The sequence below is a fragment of the Oryctolagus cuniculus genome, chromosome 10, assembly GCF_964237555.1.
Source record: "Oryctolagus cuniculus chromosome 10, mOryCun1.1, whole genome shotgun sequence".
Lineage (NCBI taxonomy): Eukaryota > Metazoa > Chordata > Mammalia > Lagomorpha > Leporidae > Oryctolagus > Oryctolagus cuniculus.
In genome coordinates this window covers 86,088,846-86,109,917 of record NC_091441.1, presented here as the reverse complement: position 1 = coordinate 86,109,917, position 21,072 = coordinate 86,088,846, and the positions used below count along the sequence as shown (strand labels likewise).

General features: G+C 42.9%; 1 protein-coding gene across 1 annotated transcript; it reads left to right on the top strand.

Annotated features, from left to right (window-relative positions):
* Window positions 1-1,295: 1,295 nt before the first annotated feature.
* Window positions 1,296-20,661, top strand: SNTN (sentan, cilia apical structure protein). Its single transcript, XM_002713286.4, has 4 exons — window positions 1,296-1,405; window positions 3,694-3,728; window positions 14,948-15,087; window positions 19,824-20,661. The coding sequence occupies exons 1-4, from the start codon at window positions 1,296-1,298 to the stop codon at window positions 19,980-19,982; spliced, it is 444 nt and encodes a 147-aa protein (XP_002713332.3). The 3' UTR covers window positions 19,983-20,661.
* The last annotated feature ends 411 nt before the right edge of the window (window positions 20,662-21,072 follow it).

Here is a 21,072-nt window from a genome sequence, read left to right as displayed (position 1 = left end):
ATTCTGGGAAACCTACTCCTGTCTCTTTCTGAGGAAAACAGCTGTAGGTTTTAGCTTGGACACCGAGATGGGTTTAGGATAATTGCCTGACCATTGGAGATAATTGCATAGGGTAACTGACAACCTGTGTGATGGCCCAGCCACCAAAATTACAACCAGAATGGGAAATGATAATTAGTGAGGCAATCAAATGCTCTTGCCATAAAAAAAAATCAAATAAAAAATGCTAAGGAAGTTACTGAAGAGGTAGAAAAAGAAAAGAAACCCCACAAAGAGAATCAGGCAGTGAGAGCATGGACGTGGTCAGACTGAGGGTGGACCGGTGACCAGCGATGCAGCACTAAGGGAGGAGCAGTGTCCCTGGATCCAGCAGACAGCCTGAATGATGTCTGTTCTTACCTTCTATAGAGATTTCTATCTGCTCTCACTCATCAGCTCCCCGGTGACACAAGCAATCACTGCACGTGCCGGCCCTGGACAGACACGTTTAACTGGATTGAGGCTTCTCCCAGTTGTTAGAGAAGGAGTGCTAAGCCACAAGGAAGTGAAACTGTCTCCACGCTGGTCTTCCAGTATTTACTCTTTAGCACGTTGCTCACGCTGAGGCCGGGGTGAGTGTTCCAAAACGTCAATCTAACTCCATTAACGGCCTTACTGAAGATCCACAAGTGATTTTCCACTCCTTTGACACAAAGTGAAGATGTCCTGCCATGGCCTACTAGTCCATGCAGAGCCTGGCCATTGTGCTTTCTTTTCAGCCTCCGATGGAGCCACATGGCCTGTTGGTTTCTTTGATCCAATCTCACTGGCCTACCTCCAGCCCCTGCTGACCCCCGCACTCCCTTCTGTCACAGGATATGGGATGGGGATATTGCTTCTGCCTACAGATGGGTGAGCTCTCGCCCCTTCACCTAGTTAACTCCGACTCATCACCAAGTCTTCTTCCCCAGGGACACCTCAATGACTGATTCCACCCTCAGGCATCTGCTTCATTTGATCATGTTGATGGTGAAACAGTCACTCTTCATGTTGACTACTTCATGGATATCTCACTAAACTCCCTGTACATCAAGGTTGTGGCTGCTTTTGTTCACTATTGGATCCTGCTGCACAGCCTGACCTAGAGTAAAACTCAAATCCTGGATGCAACAGTTGAATGCGTGAACAGCACAGCAGAAAAGTTCTCATGAAAGTGCCATTGTGTGGTTGTCACGCAGTGAGCAACCACAGTAACAGTAGGCAGGTGACTGTTTCTTAGGAAGTGCCCACACACAACAAGAGCCTGAGACCGGACAATGTGCGGCTGTATGCACAGTACCCAGGACCAAGCACTCCAATCGGAAGGGGAGCCCAATACGTCTGCAGCTGCAACATCCGCTGTAGCATCCAGGAAAATGCCAAAAAGGTCAGTGGTAGTCGCCTCTCCTTTATCAAGTTTCATTTAGGCCACAAGTGGATACCCACAGAGTGCTTGTCAGTACCTTGGTAGATAAAAGATTGCAAGTGCGCCCATTACCCACTCCAATCCAGCTTTAAATTGGATTGGAAGAACAAAAGAACAAACTGGCATCTTTGACTATAAACTGAAAAGATGATGCAATTAACACAAATCTCTTTGATTGCCTTTTGAAAAATCATTCATGAATCGAAATGAGTAATAGTTTTAACTGTATAGCATATCCTTTCAAATTATACATGGCAAAGAGAAATTATTTCATGTTACCTGAATATGTGAAATTGGATCTAATAAATGCAAAGGGTTCTTTTTTTATGTAATTCCACTTAGGGAAAACAACTTGAGTTTTAAAAGTGTTTTTTGGACACCTAACAAGTGCTAGGTTCTCTGTTAGGCAAGGAGTGGAAGATATGAAGACAAATAGCCTAATTCTTGTTTCTCAAGGGCCCCAAAGACTAACAGTCGTGACAGAAAGTCAATCATAGCAATAGAAAATAGCACATGCAAGGTCATAAGGGAACGTTGTGCAAAGTGGAAAGATGCCACATCCCTCTGTCTATGATGGAGAAATTAACAGTGCAGAGGTTTTAGAAAATCAAGAGGATCTCACCAAGAAGACCATGTAGGGTCCAAGATACCATAGAGTCCAATTCCCTAATTTTACAAGTGAGAAAAGTGAGGGCCTCAAAGGCAATGATCCCTTTACTAGTTGATACCAAAACCAGGCCCTGTACGCAATGGTTCTTTTTCAGGAGTTGTCAAAGGTGTGGACAAGTTCTATTGCTCTTATTGGCTTTTCTTAAAAACTACTCCATCCATTGGGGATTAAAAAATCAAGCAATTCTTTTTTTCTGCTTATAAGGAAGCAAGATTCATTTTTCTGTCTTCAGTCTGGCTCCATTCTAATCTATTTCTGATACAGCAGGTGAAATAATTTCCCAGAGCAAAAATCTGATCATGTAATCCCTATTGCCCTTGGCATAACAACCAAAATCCTTCACACAGTCTCCCAGGTTCAGCCTGCTCTGACCCTGACCTGAGACTTCAGCCTCTTCTCCCTCCACTGATTCCTTCACCGCCTACATCCCAGCCACCCTACGTAGCCTTCAGTTCTTCAATCATGTGATGCAGAATTACAACACAGTCTTCTCTCTGCTCAAAATACTCTTCCTCCTGCACCAACTGACTCATCAGCCTCAGGTAAAATGTCATCATCCTAACAGTGCAGGAGATGAGTCCTTCTCTGCTCTCTATAGGTGCTCTGGCATTACTCTTTATTGAATCGCCTGTTTAATACCTTGCTAATGCACCTGAGAAGGCAGCGGGGGATGGCCCAGTGGAGAATGAGGGGGTAAGGGAGGGAGAGGAAGTTTGTAACGATTTTTCTGGTTGCATCCAGCCAAATCGTCAAAATGGCTATAGAATTCCCATGGAATGAGATTTCTTTCATCATTGCTTTCAAATCATGTGATAATGAGTCATCTCCCCCATTCTCTGGGATTGATCAGCAGGGAACCTATTGACAATTTTGTTTGCGTCACAGATAGGGGAGAGTTAGCAAGGAGCATTGTGAATTAAATTTTTGCCAGCTTCTGTGGTATACATATTGCCACTATGTCTAATGTCTTCTGCACTAGGATCTAAGTCCCAAGAGGCCAGAAACATGTCTCGATCACTCACTGATGCCTTGATTTTTAGTTAAGCAGCCTAAGCAACTAGTACAAACATAGGTCAAAATCTCAAGAGTTTTATAGGACAACACATCTTTTTTTCTATTTCACATGACAATCCCAAGTTGGGGTTACCTTTACTCCACGCATCCAATAAAGGACATAGGTCAATGGAAGCTCTACCATCTCCCTAATGCAACTTCCAACACCTTCCTGGTAATCCCCACCTTAGTTAAGTGGAAAAGGGAAAGTGCATTAGAGTACTTACTTGGGAGGTGTTCACTTCTCTTCTGCTCCTTTCCTCCAAAGGAACTTAGTCTCATTGCCACATGGCAACAAGGAAGGCTGGAATATGTGAGCTATCTGGCCAGGCACAATCAAGCACTTCTTGATTATGTGGCAAGGGCACAAGGGATTCTGGGAAACAAAAGACTGCTCCACTAGAATGCTCAATGGAAGTTGATTTGCAAAAAGATAATTTTTAAATCCTTTTACCACTTTGCTTTGGATGCTGATGCCAATACCCAAGCTCCCAGAATCATTATATTTCTTTCATTTTGTTGGCAGCATTTCAACATCCAAACAACTCACTTCAATAAAAGGTAAGGCATGGGACAACTGAGATGTGCATGTTTGTCCTCTATAATTATGGGAGGTCAAGAGTTAAAAAATATAGTACGTCACAGAATGTTAGAGGTATAAGAGAACTTATGGATAAATTATCAAATATTCATCAAATATTCATGATGTTCTTTTTAAAAATTTGAGAACTCAGGTCCAGTAATAAGAATCATATTGCCCAAACCAAAAAAAAAAAAAAAAAGCTGTGTTAAAGGTAGAGCTAAGATGAGACAATGAGTCCCCCGACTCTTAATTTAGTTTTCTTCCCATCATACCCAGTTTCTTCTTCATGGGCAACATCCTCAGGATGTCCACAGAAGGACCATAAAGATATGACTCACGGATGAACTCAGGACATGATAAACCCCAGCTGCCTCTGTTTGTTGAGGGAGAACACAGTATGGCCAGCACGTGCAATTACTTACCCTTGGAATTTGATTGCTTTGGTAAAATATCTTTAGAACTAACAGCATTTCCATGGGAATAGCAATACAAGACAAAAAGCACTCATATACTTGAACCATTATCTTATTCCAAAATTGATGACTTAACACATTTACAGGGTAGCAACGATGGCTGGGCATTAATCAGCTGTAGTTGCTTTTCCTTCTAGGTGGCTGGTTAATCTCTCTAGAAGAGATTCTTTACATTTTTAATTAAATAAATCTCCACCTAGATGAAGGTATTATTTTCACACTTCACAAAACATGAATTCTGTTCCATGATTTCTGTTTCAAGAAGTTACACAATTGAGAGCAAACATTTAGCTTAGCAGGTAAGATACTAACGTCCCATATTGGACTGCTGGGGTCCAGGGGTTCAATTCTCACCTCTGGTTCCTAATTCCAGCTGCCGGCTAATGCATATCCTGGAAGGCATCAGTGATGGCTCAAATGGTTAGGATCCTGCCACCCATGGGAGAACTGAATTGAGTTTCCAGCTCCCAGCTTTGGCCTCAGCCCAGTCCTAGTCCTTGCAGGCATTTGAAGAGGGAAAGAGCCAATGTGAGCTCTTGTTCCTCCCCGCCTCTTTATCTTTCTCCCTCTGCCTCTCTCCCTCTCTTCCTCTCTGCCTCTCTGCCTCTCTGCCTCTCTCCCTCTCTCTTTAAAAAGAAATCAATATAAACCCATATTTTCTCAATTGGTTACTTAAGAATCAAGGATATGGGGTGAATACATAGGTGCCTAAGACACCCAGGGCAATTTTTCTGTAGAAAGGTTTGAAAAATATTACACTAATGGGAAAATTATTAGCCTAGCAAGTAGAGATCAAAGATCTAATTTTTGACTCTACTATATGTTCCAATCTGAGACTGGGCAAACCACTCTGTACTGTACTGCAAACTATTCTCCTGTACAGGTATTCACATTTTCATTTGCAAAAATGACTAATGATTGGAAAAGTTCTATAAAGTGATTCTGACCACCTGCTGTATTAAGTAAAAGTGGTATTTATATTCACACTAAAGCATTAGCGATTCACTAAATTAAGTACTTAATATTTAGTGTTTTCTGTCCCTGGGTAGGTGAGCAGGAAGTGACAGGAAACAGTTCTGAAGTCCAAGTCAGCTCAGATCAACACATGTAGAGTGAGCCCAACAAAACACAAGGAGATGGAAATGAATGTGAAGATAAATAAGATGCCATAACTTCCCTTAGGAAATATACATTTTAGAATTATGCTGTCCAATATAGTAGCCACTAAACACTTGAATTGTGATTAGCTTGAACTGAGACAGAGTTTAAGAGATTTAATGGAGAAAAGTATAAAATGTCTCAATAATGTGTTAACATTAATTACATGTTGAAATAACATATTTGCATACTATAAAATGCATACATAAAATGTGTCATTAAAATTAATTTCACTTTCTTCTTTTACTTTTAATGAGACAACCATAATATTCAAAAATTATGATTATGACTCATACTGTATTTTTATGGCACTATTTACAAAATAATTTAGACAAATAAACAAAGCGCTTCAATATGAGGGTTATGAAGAGGTTCTGTCTACAGAACAACACAAGCCAAATAAGAGATCTACCACCCCATTTAGGGGCTTGGGAAAGAGTCCAGCAGAATCTACTGCCTGTAAAACAATAGCAAGAAGCAGTGTCCAATGGAGCGAGGAACAACACTGGTCGCGGGACACTGGGTAAGCCCACTTAACCTCTCTGGGCCTCAGCTTTCTCAGCTGTAACATGGAGATGATATGAGGACCCATCTCCCAGAATGGACACTAGACTGAATGTTGAGTCACGTACATCCATCCCATAAAGAAGTGCAGGGCTCTCTGGGTGTGTCTGGCTTTCAGTGGTCCCTATTGGCGAATGCTTTAACAGTCACCAAGAGGAAGTATCCCCGGGTAGAAAAAAACAGAAGGGGAAGTGCTGCCATGATTGAGAGCACAAGGAGCCCCCAAAGAGGGAGCCCCCACCTCTACCTTAATCATGGCCTCCCCGCGGCTGGGTGGGGCTCTCGCCTCTCTCCCTCCCTCCTGCAGAGGTGGGAAAGAGTTGCTGTCCCCATCTCTGTTCCCCCAAGGCAGGTGTCACAAAGCATTTGGGAATTGCTTCATATGTGGGGGCACTGCCCACTCAGGACTCACCCCCTTGTCCTCAACTCCCACACACCGGTCAAGCCTCAGGTGCTATCCAGCAGCAAGGACAACGGGCTGCAGAGCAGCAGTCTGGCATGGCGAGTGTGACCCATGGTGGTGCCAGCTTCCCTCCCCAGCCCGGGGCTGTGAGGCCTCATTCCACTCGCTGGGGTCCCAGAAGTGGCACGGCCCCCAGAGCTTGTGTGATCATTCCCCCACAGCTGTGTGGCTGCCCACAGGCGCCCATCAGCCATGCGTCTCCCGAAGGGTAGTGCAGTTCGGGCTCCTGGTCCACTGTGCTTCAGATCCAGGCTAAACACGGGGAGTCTACAGCAGCTGTTGTTGCCTGGGAGGTGGTCCCGTGTATTCCACTGCCCCTATGTGTTCCTGAGGCCTTGTGCACACGGGCCGTCCCCATGGAAGGCTGTCCAGAGTCCCGAGTCCCAGCCAGGCCACTAGAGGAGGACGGTCAGCCCGTTACCCCTTTGGGTCTTCAGTTGGTTGTCCGCCCACTCAAGCTGCCTCTCTCGATAAAATGGTGTTTTGTTTTGTCTGTGTTCTTCCTTTTATATGTCAGTAAGTGTCAGCGTCCACCCAGGGCAGAGGGGGTCAGCCATCTGCCCTGCCTCCCCATTCCTTGGTTGTCATGGGGCCTGCCCCACAGTGGCCCACTGTGGGCCTCTGAGCTTATGATGACCCCAAGTCTGACATGGTCCACCTGGTCCCGCACCATCCCCCCTTGGCGATGCCATTGGAGGGTCGGGAATCTGCTTCCCCCTGTGCCTGAGCTATGGGATTCTGACTACCTTGCTTCATGATTTGATACATTTGTTGTATTCAAAACTTGAAATGTAGGACGCCAATAAGTCATTGTGTCTGTTTATATTTTTTGGAATATTTGTATTACTTACAACTAATTAATAAAAGTGGGTTTTAAAAAACAAAAAAAGAAGTGCAGGGCATGGAGACGATGACCTTCACTGTCACTCACCGCTGTCGTCCACCAGAAGTCAAGATGCACAAAGTCAGGGACTCTTTTTTATTATTATTTTATTATTTATTTGAAATTCAGAGTTACACAGAGAAAGAAGGAGAGGCAGAGAGAGAGAAAGAAGGAGAGGCAGAGAGAGAGAGAGAGAGAGAGGGAGAGGAAGAGGCAGAGAAAGAGAGAGAGAGGTCTTCCATCTGCTGGTTCACTCCCCAATTGGCCGCAACAGCTGGAGCTAAGCTAATCCAAAGCCAGGATCTTTCTATCTAGGTGCAGGGACCCAAAAACTTGGGCCATCTTCTGGGCACCATCTTCTGGGTGCAGGGACCCAAGAAGTGGCCTTACAAGCGCTAGTTCATGTGCTGGCTGTTCCACTTCCAATCCAGCTCCCTGCTGTGGCCTGGGAAAACAGAAGATAGCCCAAGTCCTTGGGCCCCTGCACCTGTGTGGGAGACCAGGGATCCTCACTCCTTGCTCCTGGCTTCTGAAAGGCCCAGATCCAGGCTTTGTGGCCTTTGGGGGAGTAAACTAGCAAATGGAAGACCACTCTCTCTGTCTCTCCCTCTTTCTGTCTTTAACTTTACTTCTCAAATAAATAAATAAAATCTTTAAAAAGAAAAAAAAGAAAATGGCAGGACCAAGTCCTCAATGTTATAGCTTACGTGTAGCTATAATAATCAAGACTTTGTGGCATTGTCAGAGGGTCAGACAATGTGAAAGAACAGAGGACCAGGAATAGATTCACACAGACACATCCACTGATTTTTGATAAATGTGCAAATTAATTTAAAATGGAAGGATATATTTGTAACACTTGGTACTGGAACTATTGTTCATCCACCAAAAAATAAAGGAAAGAGAAGAACCTCGACCTGTATCTCACACGTAATATGAAAAATGGATCCAAAATTTAAATGCACAACACAAAAATGTAAAACTTTTAGGGAAAAGTATTGGACAAAACCTTTCCCAAAAAGAAAAACTAATACATTGGACTTCTTCAAAATTAAAAACTTTTCTCTGCAAACGACCCCCACTGAGGTTAAAAAGATCATTTACAGACTCAGAGAAAAAAACTTGCAAATTGCATATCCTACAAAGAACTATTATCTTGAACAGATATGAAGCCCTCAAAGCCCAAATGTTTTTAAAATTCAATTAGAAAATGGGCATAAGCCATGAAAAGATCAAAGCAGAAATTTTACCAAGTAAGATGCACAAATGGTAATGAAGTACATGAAAGTATGTTCAGCATCATTAGACATCAAGAAACACAAATTAAAACCACAGCAACTTATAACTATGCATCTATCAAAATGGCAAAAATCCAAAAACTGTGACAACAACAAATTCATACATTACTGATAAACTATAAAGTAGTTTACTAACTTATGATTTCTTACAAAAAATGACTTGTACGACCCAACAATTATCCTCCAGGGCATTTATTCCAAGAAAATGAAATATCATGGAGCAATAACTTGGACACAAATATTCATAGATGCTTCATTTGTAATATCCAAAAACCATAAGCAACCTTCCCAGCCAATGGTAGATGACTGAATAAACTAGAATGTTCATAACATAGAAACCTACTTAGCAGAGAAAAGGAACAAACTATAGATCCAGGTGAAGATTTGGATGAATCACAAGGAATTATGCTGAGTGGGGGAAGCAAGCCAATTTCATAGGCTAGGTAGTACATGAACCCATTTATATAACACTCATAAAACTATGTAACTGCACAGATGAACAGATTAATGATTGGCAATGGTTAGTAATAGAGGGTAGAGGGATTGGCAGTGGCTACAAAGAAGTAATATGAAGATAAGTATTGATGGGACACTTTTGTATGTTGCTACCAAACTGCATGTGGAATGAACCTGAACAGAATTCTACACACACACATACACACAACTAGTATAGAAATAATGTAAAATCTGTACAAGCTCTGGATTTTATCAATCTCTGATTCTCAGTTTTGCTATTAAAGTCATACAAACTGCTACCATTTGGGGAAACCAGGTTAAGGGTACATGAGACCTCTTCACACACTTCTTTACAACATCCTGTAACTATTTAAAAATATAAAGTTAAAAAATACTATACATTTTTGGGTTGGTGTTGTGGTGCAGCAGGTTAAGCCACTACTTATAATGCTGGCATCCCATATTATAGTGCTAGTTCAAGTCTGGGCTTCCCTGCTCCTAGTTCAGCTTCCTGCTAATGCTCCTGGGAAAACAGATAAAAAGAAAGCCCAAGTGCTTGGGTTCCTGACACCATGTGAGAGATCTGGATAGAGGTCTTGGCTGCTAGTCCAGACCTGACTGCTGCAGCCACTTGGGAAGAAAACCAGGGGATAGAAGATAGCTCTCCCTTTCTATTTTTTCTGTCTCTGTCTCTCCATCTCTCTCTCTCTCTCTTTTAATAAATAAATCTTTCAGCCGGCGCCGTGGCTCAATAGGCTAATCCTCCACCTTGCGGCGCCGGCACACCGGGTTCTAGTCCCGGTTGGGGCGCCGGATTCTGTCCCGGTTGCCCCTCTTCCAGGCCAGCTCTCTGCTATGGCCAGGGAGTGCAGTGGAGGATGGCCCAGGTGCTTGGGCCCTGCACCCCATGGGAGACCAGGAAAAGCACCTGGCTCCTGGCTCCTGCCAGGATCAGCGCGGTGCGCCGGCTGCAGCGGCGGCCATTGGAGGGTGAACCAGCGGCAAAGGAAGACCTTTCTCTCTCTGTCTCTCTCTCTCACTGTCCACTCTGCCTGTCAAAAAAAAAAAAAAAAAAAATAAATAAATAAATAAATAAATCTTTCTTAACAATACAATAAAAATTTAAATAACAGAATAGTACTTGAAAAAGTTTGTGGGAAACAAAACTGAAAGATAAATATTTCAGTGCAAAAAGATCTGAAACATGTGCACATTTTTTTCATTATATATATTTTCTATGAATCTTTTGAGGAGGCCTCATATAATAAATCCTATGGATGTTATGAGAATTAAATATACAATTTATACCAAGTATCCAGCTCATAGTAGGTGCTAGATAGATGGCAGCTCCACTCTTCTGTCCCCACCAGATTGCTGCTTACACACAAGTCCTTGACTTGCTTTAGCTTAGAACAGCTTAGTAGGGACTCCTGAGTGAGCGGCAAAGAAAAGCATCATCTATTGTACAAGAGCAGAAAGTCCAAGTTGTTCAAGCTTCAGGACAAATGGATGGTGGCAGGGCACAGGTAGAGACGCAGTTTCCCCTGCAATAGGTAGAGGTGCCAACACATTGACTAGAACCAGTCTCTTTGGTTGTTGTTTGTGTTCACACAATTTGTCATATCAGAGAGAAGCACAAGTCACCACCGGGGATGTCTGCACACAATACTGAAGTGGCTGGTTCGAGTCCTGGCTCCTCCACTTTAGATCCAGCTGCCTGCCAATGTGCACCCTGGAAGGCAGTAGATGATAGCTTAGGTCCCTGGCACCATGTGGTAGACTTGGATTGAGTTCCAGGTACTTTTCTTTGGCTTGACACAGCCCTGGTTGTTGCAGGCATTTGGAGAGGTAAAACCATGAATGAAAGCTCTCCCTGTCTGTCTCCATGCCTTTCAAAGTTAAAAAAAAAAAAAGAAAAAGAAAAGAAGTAAATTAATTTTTAACTGTCACATCATAACTTAGTGTTCACCCTACTCAGAGATATAGTAAAAACTAAGGCAGTCCACACACTCCCTTCCTTCACTCATTCCTCTCAACTCTTGTCTGCTCCACATGAAAAATTAGATGTGGGGCTGGCACTGTGGCATAGTGGGTAAAGCCACTGCCTGCACTGCCAGCATTCATTATGGGTGCTGGTTCTATTCCCAGCTGCTCCACTTCTGATCCAGCTCTCTGCTATGGCCTGGGAAAGCAGTAGAAGATGGCCCAAGTCCTTGGGCCCCTGCACCCACGTGGGAGACCTGGAGAGAGACCTGGAAAAAGCCCCCGGCTCCTAGCTTTGGATCAACCAAGCTCCGGCCATTGCAGCCATTTGGGGAGTGAACTAGCAGATGGAAGACCTCTCTTTCTGCCTCTGCCTTTGTAACTCTGCTTTTCAAATAAATAAATAAATCTTTTTTAAAAAATTATACATTTAAGCCCTTTAATGCTTTCTCTACACTTTACAGAAAATCCAGATTCCTTTTCATGGCCTGTAATCCTCACATGATATAGCCCCTGCCTACCTTTCCTAATCAAAGACCCTTGCAGCTTTCGACTCCAGCCACGACTGTTCCTTCAGCCCTTCCAAGGTGCCAGCCCCTCCTGACCTCAGCCTTCCAATGTGCTGCTCCCTGAGCCTGCCCACAACACTCACCAAAGCCCAAATCCCACCTCCTTCCATGGTTGGCTGGTCACCTTATCGGTGTTAGCTTAGCTTTTACTCTATTCACGGGGGCTTTTTTTAAAAAAATACTTGTTTTTATTGCTTTTTATTTAAATACAGTTTTGGAAAAAATCATTTACTATTTCAGGAACATTATGATATGGGAAAGCAGATTTTTTTTTTACTTTATTTTATTTGAAAATCAGAGTTACTGACAGAGAGAGAGAGAGACAGAAAGAGAGAGAGAGATAAAGAGCTTCCATCTATTGGTTCACTCTTCAAATGACCTCAACAGGCAGAACTGAGTCAAGCTGAAATCAGAAGCCAGGAGCTTCATCCAAGTCTCCCACGTGGATGACAGAGGCTAAGCACTTGCGCCATCTTCCACTGCCTTTCCCAGGTCATTAGCAGAAGGCTGATTTGGAACTGGAGCATCTGGGACATGATTTGGCTCCCACATGAAATGATGGCACTGCAGACAGCGGTTTTACCCGATACACCACAATGCCAGCCCCACGAAGGCAAAATTTAAAAATGGAAACAACGATCACTTTTTAGTTAAGTTTCAGCACTATATTGATTACAGTATTTAACCAAAAGTATTAAGTAGAACAAACAAAAAAAATACTAGGAGAGATAACATATTAAGTTGTTCATCAATAGTCAGGGCAAGGGCTGATCAAGTCACCGTTTCTCATAGTGTTCATTTCACTTTAACAGGTTTCCTTTTTGGTGCTCAGTTAGTTGTCTCCTATCAGGGAGAACATGTGGTTCTGGCCTCAGAATCAGCCCTTAAGGCATGCAGATCCAGCTGAAAAGCCCATGAGAGTATTTCAGGCATGGAAAGCCAAGACACTCTGGCAAAAAAAAAAAAAAAAAAAAAAAAAAAACCTAAATGAAAGATCTCCGCGAGTGAGATCCCAGTGGAAAGAACAGGTCATCAAAGAAGGAGGTACCTTTCTCTGAAGGGAGGAGAGAACTTCAACTTTGACCATGGCCTTGTCTAAAAATGATCAGAGTCGGTGAACTCAAAAGGCTTCCATAGCCTTGGCAGCTCATGACAAGAGCCTAGGGTGATTATTGATGCCATCAACAAGAGTGTCAATTTGTTAAGTCAACAACAGGAGTCACTGTGCACTTACTCCTCATGTAGGATCTCTGTCCTTAGTGTGCTGTACATTGAGATTTAATGCTATAACTAGTACTCAAACAGTATTTTTCACTTTATGTTTCTGTGTGGGAGCAAACTGTTGAAATCTTTACTTAATGTATGCTAAACTGATCTTCTGTATATAAAGAGAATCGAAAATGAATCTTGATGTGAATGGAAGGGGAGAGGGAGTGGGAAAGGGGAGGGTTGTGGGTGGGAGGAACCTTATGGGGGGGGGGAAGCCATTGTAATCCATAAGCTGTACTTTGGAAATTTATATTCATTAAATAAAAGTTAAAAAAAATAAAAATAAAAATGGAAACAAAACAAAAACAGCTATCCAAACAAAACCAAAACCAAACCAAACAAAACAAACTTAGCAAACAGTTAACTGAAATAATTTTTATAATTAGGAAACCTCTTAGAATATCATGACCTACCACCATAATTTCCAGAACCTAAATCTTTTAATAAAAAGGCATATAAAGCAACTTCATAGATTATTCTGATATGTGTGACACTACTAAATGTTCTGCAATAAGAATTTTGGATTTATTGAATTGCATGAAAAAGCTGAAGAAATCTGTGCAAATTGTATAACAAACAGAGAATAGCAATAGATTATGTAGCAGGGCCGGCACTGTGGCGTAGCGGGTAAAGCCACTGCCTGCAGTGCTGGCATCCCATATAGGCGCTGATTCGTTCCCAGTTGCTCCACCTCTTATCCAGCTGTCCGCTGTGGCCTGGGAAAGCAGCGGAAGATGGCCCAAGTCCCTGGGCCCCTGTACCCACGTGGAAGACCCAAAAGAAGCTCCTGGCTCCTGGCCCCAGATCATGCAGCTCCAGCCATTGCGGCCAGTTGGAAAGTGAACCAGTGAACACGGGGGCTTTTAAGATCACCTAAGTCTTCTCTCAAACACAACAGAAAAATATTTTTCTGTCTTTGCACCTTCTTTGCTTCATCTATCACAATTTGCAAAATGTATTTATGTGTGTGCATGTATGTGTGTGTGTGAAGAGAAATAATTATCAAAAATAAATAAACCTGAATATGTATGTAGATCCACATGTAGACATCCACTCTTTACTTATTTCTCTCCTAAGGTGTCTGAGGGAGTTGACCACATCTGGTTCTGTCCCCTCTGCATGCCGAGTTCTTTAAGGGACATAGTTCTTTAAGGCACATAGTGACTGCTCAATACAAAAGTGACATTGTTCTGTCTACACTTCCTAGGCTGAAAGATGTGATATTTTGTTTTCCTTACTTCTCCAAGTGTTCACTCAACAGCATGTATGAGCCCTTACCATGGACCATCTCCACTGGTCACCTGGAATATAGTGATAAAAAAAAATAAAAAAGCAGTTGAGGAGCAAGTTAAACTCGCACTGACTATAAAGTGTGGGAAATTCTATGCTGCAGGATGTATGTATGTAAGAGAGCACAGAGCCCAAGTCTGTAGCTCTACTCTTTCAAAGAATTTAAATCAGAGCAGTCAACTAGCACATGGCTGTGTAAGGCCACAACCAAGGAGATCACTTGTCTCTCATTATGTCACAAAGCTTCTGAATAGCATTCTTCTTTAGCATACTGACCTGAGGAGATGCTGTGTGTGACCAAGAAAATCAATCCCAGGGGCAAGTGTCTGGCATGGCAGGTAAGAGGCTGCTTCAGAGGTATCTTATCTGAGTGCGTGGGTTCTACCAACTGTGCTTCCAATTTCAGCTTCCAGCTGATGCACACCCTAGCAGGCGGCAGGTGATAGTTCCAATAGCTGTGTCCCTGCCATCCACATGGGAGACCCTTCACAAATGCCTATAAAGCCAGGGCTGCATCAGGCTGAAGCCAGGAGCCTGGAACCCCATCCAGGTCTCTCACATGGGTGGCAGGGCTCCCACATGGATGGCAGGGCTCCAAATACTCAAGCCGTCTTCTGCTGCTTTTCAAATCACATTAGCAGGAAGCTGGATCAGAAGAGGAGCAGCTAAAACTCACACCAGCCCTCCCATGTGAGATGCGGGCACACAGTTGGTACCTTAATTGACCGTGTCCCCTGGGGAAGGGTCACTTTTTATCTATGATATTTCACTGCACATGTCTTTTCTCACAGCTCTGGAGAAGGGCTCAGATCTGGAAAAAGCCATTGCCACTGCTGCTCTGATTTTCAGGAACTCTTCTGACCTGGATGGTAAACTTGCAAAAACTACTGCCAAACATCTTCTACAAACCCAATTTAGCAATTTCACAGAGGTAAGAGGACTTAACATGCTTGAAGAAAAAGGAACTACACCATGATGGCTGACACAGAAAGCCAACAACTCTGACAAATGTTTGTTGAGTACCAACTATGTTCCAGGAGCTGGAGACCAGGTTTAATGCAGAAAATAAACTAAAAATCTAGCAAAAAAATTTTTAAATATGGTGAAAAAGTAATTAGAAGTACTCAAAGGCCATGATATAGCATTACATTCAGGGAGGAAATAGAGGGAACAATTTGGAGCAGATGGTCAAAGCAGATGGTGAAAGAGTGAACAGAATTTGGGTAGGTCCAAGCAGCGGGAATGGCATATGCAAAGGCCCTGAGGCTGGTCAAAGATCTGGAAAGACATTAGGTACTTAGTGAGAATAGGGAGGGATGTAGGAAATAGTGGAAGAGGAGGTTGGTGAGGGTCAGAAATAGCCAGATCTCATGGATGCAGAGCCCGAGAGCATGAGGAGGCCAGGAACAGTCTGCAAGTCAAGGAATGAAAACACACCCTAGGGGGTACAGCACTGTGGCATAGTGGGGCTAAGCTTCCACTTGCAGTGCTGGAATCCCATGTGGGCAGCGCTTCATGTCCCAGCTGATCCTCTTCCAGTCCAGCTCCCAGCTTATGGCCTGGGAAATCAGTAGAAGATGGCCCAAGTCCTTGGGCCCCTGCCTGCATGGGAGACCCGGAAAAAGCTGCTGGCTACTGGCTTTGGATCAGCCAAGCTCCGGCCATTGTGGCCATTTGGGGAGTGAACCAGCAGATAGAGGATCTCTCTCTCCCTCTCTCTCCCTCTCTCTCCCTCTCCCTCTCTTTCTCCCTCTGTCTATAACTCTACCTCTCAAGTAAATAAACAAATCTTTAAAGAAAAGCAAATCTGAGGCACAGTGTAGATGATAGAGAGGCATGGGAGGACCAGAAAAAAGGGCTAACTATGGTACAGCAATTCAATCCAAAGATGGAGATGGCTTGGACTAGAGTGAAGGTGGAAGGAAACACAAATTCCAGACATTTGGAGGGTGGAGAGAGCAGGATCCAAACACAGATTGGCTTTCAGAGTTGAAGGAAAAGAGAAAACAGCAATACTTCAGTTTCCAAATTAGCGAAGTGATGAATGCTGGTTCCGCAAATGATAGAAGTTGGGGAAGCAGATTGGAAGTGGGGAGAGGGGGAGCAGGTGATGGATTCCGTTAGTATGTGTCAATTTTAAGAGGTCCGTGAAACATTCTAGTGGAGAAACTCAGCCAGCCACAGGCTGTATGAGTTGGGAAGTCTGGAAAGAAATCGAGTGTTCGAGCACAGAAATGAGTCCTGGAAATCTACAAATGTCACTCACCTAAAAGGAGTCACCTGAGTCACCTAGAGGAATGTTTCTCAGGTGTCCCTGATTAGAATTCCACTTTCAGTATTTCTCCACATTTACCTATAGCCTGAATCACTGTTTACTTGCAACTTTCCCTTTACGTTTTTGCTATACCTAAATGTTTGTTTTGTAAAGATACTTTGTAACTCTTCTAAAAGTAAATTCAGTCAGTAAAATATAGAAATGATAGTAACAAATAAAAGATGATTATTCATTCTTATCAGCAGTTATTCTTACATCACGTAGAACTAGATGACATTCTACCACCAGTGTATTTCAGACTTTGGGAAATTTTGGCCTAGGGAAAATGTGTATGAAGAAAAGTAGGCATCACACAAGCTGGAACCACCATTACTTGCTGATAGGCAGAGCAAGAAAAAATTGCAGAGGTAGTCTCTAGGGTGCTATGTGTTCCTATATTAAAAAGATAACTATTCTATTCATGTGCACACGCGCATGCACACACACACACACACACACACACACATACACACGGCTGTACTATACTCCAGTCATGTAAGATATCACTCACCAGAAGGAATTGGACCAAGAGCACAACTCCCTGTGACTATAATTTTTTTTTTGACAGGCAGAGTGGACAGTGAGAAAGAGAGAGAAAGGTCTTCCTTTTCCATTGGCTTACCCCACAATGGCCGCTGCGGCCAGCGCACTGTGGCCAGTGCACCGCGCTGATCCAAAGCCAGGAGCCAGGTGCTTATCCTGGTCTCTCATGCCGGTGCAGGGCCCAAGCACTTGAGCCATCCTCTACTGCACTCCCAGGCCACAGCAGAGAGCTGAACTGGAAGAGGAGCAACCAGGACAGAATCCGACAGCCCAACCGGGACTAGAACCCGGGGTGCTGGCGCCACAGGCGGAGGATTAGCCTATTGAGCCGTGGTGCTGGCCATACAATTATTAATAGTTATGTTTTTGTGAATATAGTATGACACACAAAAATTTATAACGTGATACAGAAAAATGCTTGGAAAGAGATGGCTAAAAGGAATTGCCTTTGGGCAATGGAGTAAAAACTTATTTTACATTTTCTTTTCAAAATATTTTTTTAAAAAAATATGGATCATTGTTAAAATATTAAGAAGAGCTTTTTTCTTGCTTAAGTATCAGGCAGAATTTGATGAGACATAAAAAGTTTTGAGTGTCTTTAAAAAGGTGGTGAATAAACCCTGTAACATTAGCCTGCATCAGAGGCGGAAAGAAATGGCCCGGGAGAAAAGGGGCCTGTCACCTGTGAGATGAAAACTCCCCAGCAAGCCTATAACAAGAAGACAAGGATGACAACAGGCCTAAGTGGATCTGTCATCTTAATGCAACTTACCAGCCCTCTGACGACACCAAAGGAAAACCATGTGAACCCAAGTCAGTTGGGAAGATACCCTCAGCCTCTTGTGCCTCGGTGTAGGCTAAACCCAAGAAAAGCAACTGATCTCAGGGTTTCTGTAGCTGCAGACACACCCAGGCCTCAGCGTAATTTTGCCTGCTGTGTGAGATGACAGGCACCAGATAGCAGAGCCAGATTTCAGAGGCTCGAGGGGACAGCTCACTCCAGGACATTCTTGGGATAGGCAACGATATTTAACTTCACTTAGCAAACACGGAGTGTTGGGATGCTGCCCTGACCTAACCAGGCCACTCTTCTAAATCCCCTTGGGGAGTTCTTTGCAAATAGAGCTAGGCCTTTTGGCTGAGGCTTGAGCCTTAAGTAGAAAAATCTCCTTTCTCATAAGTCTAAATATGATTTTTTGATGTATAGCCAGCCAGCTCTCATAAAATTAGCACCTAAAGGCACTGCTCAGAAGATACAAAAACAATTGGCCAGTCATGCCCCAGGAAGACCAGACCTCAGTCGGCTCTGTGCTCTTACAACAAGCAGGAAAAAGACAGCAGAAAATCTACACCCATCTGTGTCCTTTGAGCCAACACTGTTGCATTCCACCAGTGAAGTGGTTATCGCTCTGTCTTGGGCTATCCCTTCCAAAAAGCCAATTTAGCTCTCAGCAGAGGAGCTGAAGAGCTCCCTAGGCCCCCACTAATGGGTGATCTCTTGAGGATAAATGGCCAAGGAAGACCAGAAGGGGTCCAAAGCTGTAGGAGGAAGGTACCAGCACCACAGAAGTGGCTGGGTTCTGGCTGGGACTGTTTTTTACAGCTAGCACAGGGGTGAGAGTTGCAGTTGAACAAAATAAACAAAGCACAGCATAACAGTGAGTCAAATGACCTCAGCCTTTTAAACATCGCTGGGAAAGATAGCTTACAAGCTGAGCTGGAAATGGAAAAGCATCTCCATTTAGGTATCATTGAGATGTTTCCCCTTCAACCTGTTCATGGGGACTATGAACTTGGATTTGTTTTATGAGTAAAGTAAATGCTGAACAATATTCCCAAGCACATTTTCTTTTAGCATTATTTATTCCATATTTCTGGATGCTGCTATGGTTTGGGTAAAATATACAGCAGATACCTCCCGTAACAAAGAGATTATATTTTGAAAATCAGAAACCAACAATATCCACATTCAAAGAAATGCAGGATAGTTACTTGCAGAATCAGATAGACAAAGCTGTCCATCTGACTCCACACTAAAATCCACTAGTCTTGGGCAAGTCCATTAATTCTCACCAGACTCTTTGATAGTGCATCTATAGAACTGGGATAATTATAGAACAAATTCACTAAGGCCATGGTGAAGATTAAATGAGACAACCCATTAAAATATTTAACAATAGAGCTGGTGTTGTGGTGTAGCGGGTTAAGTTGACACCTGCAACACCGGTATCCCATATGAGCACTGGTTCAAGTCCCAGCTGCTCCACTTCTGACCCAGCTCTCTGTTGGTGTGCCTGGGAAAGCAGTGGAGGATGTCCTAGAAACTTGGGCTCCTGCACCCCCATAAAAGACCCTAAGGAATCTCTTGGCTCCTGGCTTTGGACCAGCCTAGCTCCAGTTGTTGCAACCATTTGGGGAGTGAACCAGAGGATGAAAGATCTCTATCTTCTCTCTCTCTCTCTCACTCTGTAACTCTGCCTTTTAAATAAATAAATAAATCTTTAAAAAAAGATTTAATACCATGCTTAACTTGCTGCACTAGTGGTAACTTGATGCAGAATCACCTAGTATATATGTATAAACAAATAAAACAAAACACCTCCAATCCTAAAGCAACGTAAAGATGGGGAAATGCAGATCACTATGAACTGTGTACATGTACTGAATCTTCACCCTGCAGCCCATAAATATGCATAATTACCATTAATTTCAAAAATTAAAAAGCAATAATATATTTATTGTTACTTTATGTCTGTAAACACAAGGTTTGCATAACAAGTTTGGTTTTTATTTATTCTTTACCCTCACAGGGACAAGAAACCAAACCAAAATACAAAGAAATCCTTGCTGAACTTGATGAGCAGACAGAAAATAAACTCGACTTTGAGGACTTTATGATCTTACTCTTAAGCATCACTATTATGTCAGACTTGCTACAAAATATATGGAGTGCAAAAACTACAAAATAAAATAGCTTTAAATATACAATTATATACAATAACAGTAAAAAACAGTACTAAAAGATTAAAGATTTTTCCATCTGATTTTGATGAGTTGAATCTACTGATCATATACTAGTGATGGTTATGATTGCAGATGCTCAGATCCAATATAACTAAACATCTGCATTTGCTCTTCAGGACTGTTTGAACATATGGCCCCTGGATGAGATGATAGATTTGATACCAATGAATACCTTGCTTTTGCTGAGTCCATCATGACCTAGCACATTGTTATAATCACTGAGTCATTCATTCATTCATTCTTACGTTCATTAAATGACATTTGTTGAACATCTGCTTCATGGAACACAATCATGAACTGGCTCGACCCTCCCTTTCCTCAGATGTGCTTGCAAAAGCCTAGCAGAAGAGATGAACATTGAACAACTCTTCTGTCAAATGCATATACAGTGAAATGATCATTATGATAAGGACTATAGGATACTAAAAAAGATTATCACCTGTGTTCGAAGGTCAGAGCTTTACTGACATTCCCTAAAAGGCAACAAAATATTGCAGCAGCATCCAGGCCTACTAAATGAGTTTGTCCACACACGTGTACAAGTGGACATTTAAGGGGCATGTAAATGTCTCCCACATTGATTGTGGTAGATGCAGGGCTGCATGCATTCATCAAACTCTTAGAACTGCACTCACAAAAAAAGGGTGAATTTTATTGTATGTGATTTATACCTAAATAAACCTGATTTAATAAAAAAATCAGACTCATTATCATTGTCATTTCTGACCATGGTGAGATAATGTCCTAACAGTGGCCATATTCTGGAGGAGCCATTTGGCATCTTGGTTAAGAAGTCTGTGTCCCACACTGGAGGGCCTGAGCTGGAGTTCTCATTTCACTCCTGAGTCAAGCTGCCTACTGTTGCAGATCCTGGGAGGCAGCAGGTGATAGCTCCAGTGATTGGGTCACTACCACTCCCACTGGAGACCTAGATTCAGTTTCCAGTTCTTAGCATCAGTCTCCCAGCTGTTGAGGGCTTATGGTGAGTGAACCAACAGACTTAGGAGCTCTCTCTCTCTCTCTCTCTCGCTCTCT

What these genes read in the sequence shown, in the direction of transcription:
- SNTN (XM_002713286.4), top strand. Translation starts at nt 1,296, where the DNA reads ATGTGCGGCTGTATGCACAGTACCCAGGACCAAGCACTCCAATCGGAA. An exon ending in TCCAGGAAAATGCCAAAAAG is followed by an intron (nt 1,406 to 3,693) that starts GTCAGTGGTAGT and finishes TTTTGTTGGCAG; the next exon opens with CATTTCAACATCCAAACAAC. An exon ending in AATTTAGCAATTTCACAGAG is followed by an intron (nt 15,088 to 19,823) that starts GTAAGAGGACTT and finishes TTACCCTCACAG; the next exon opens with GGACAAGAAACCAAACCAAA.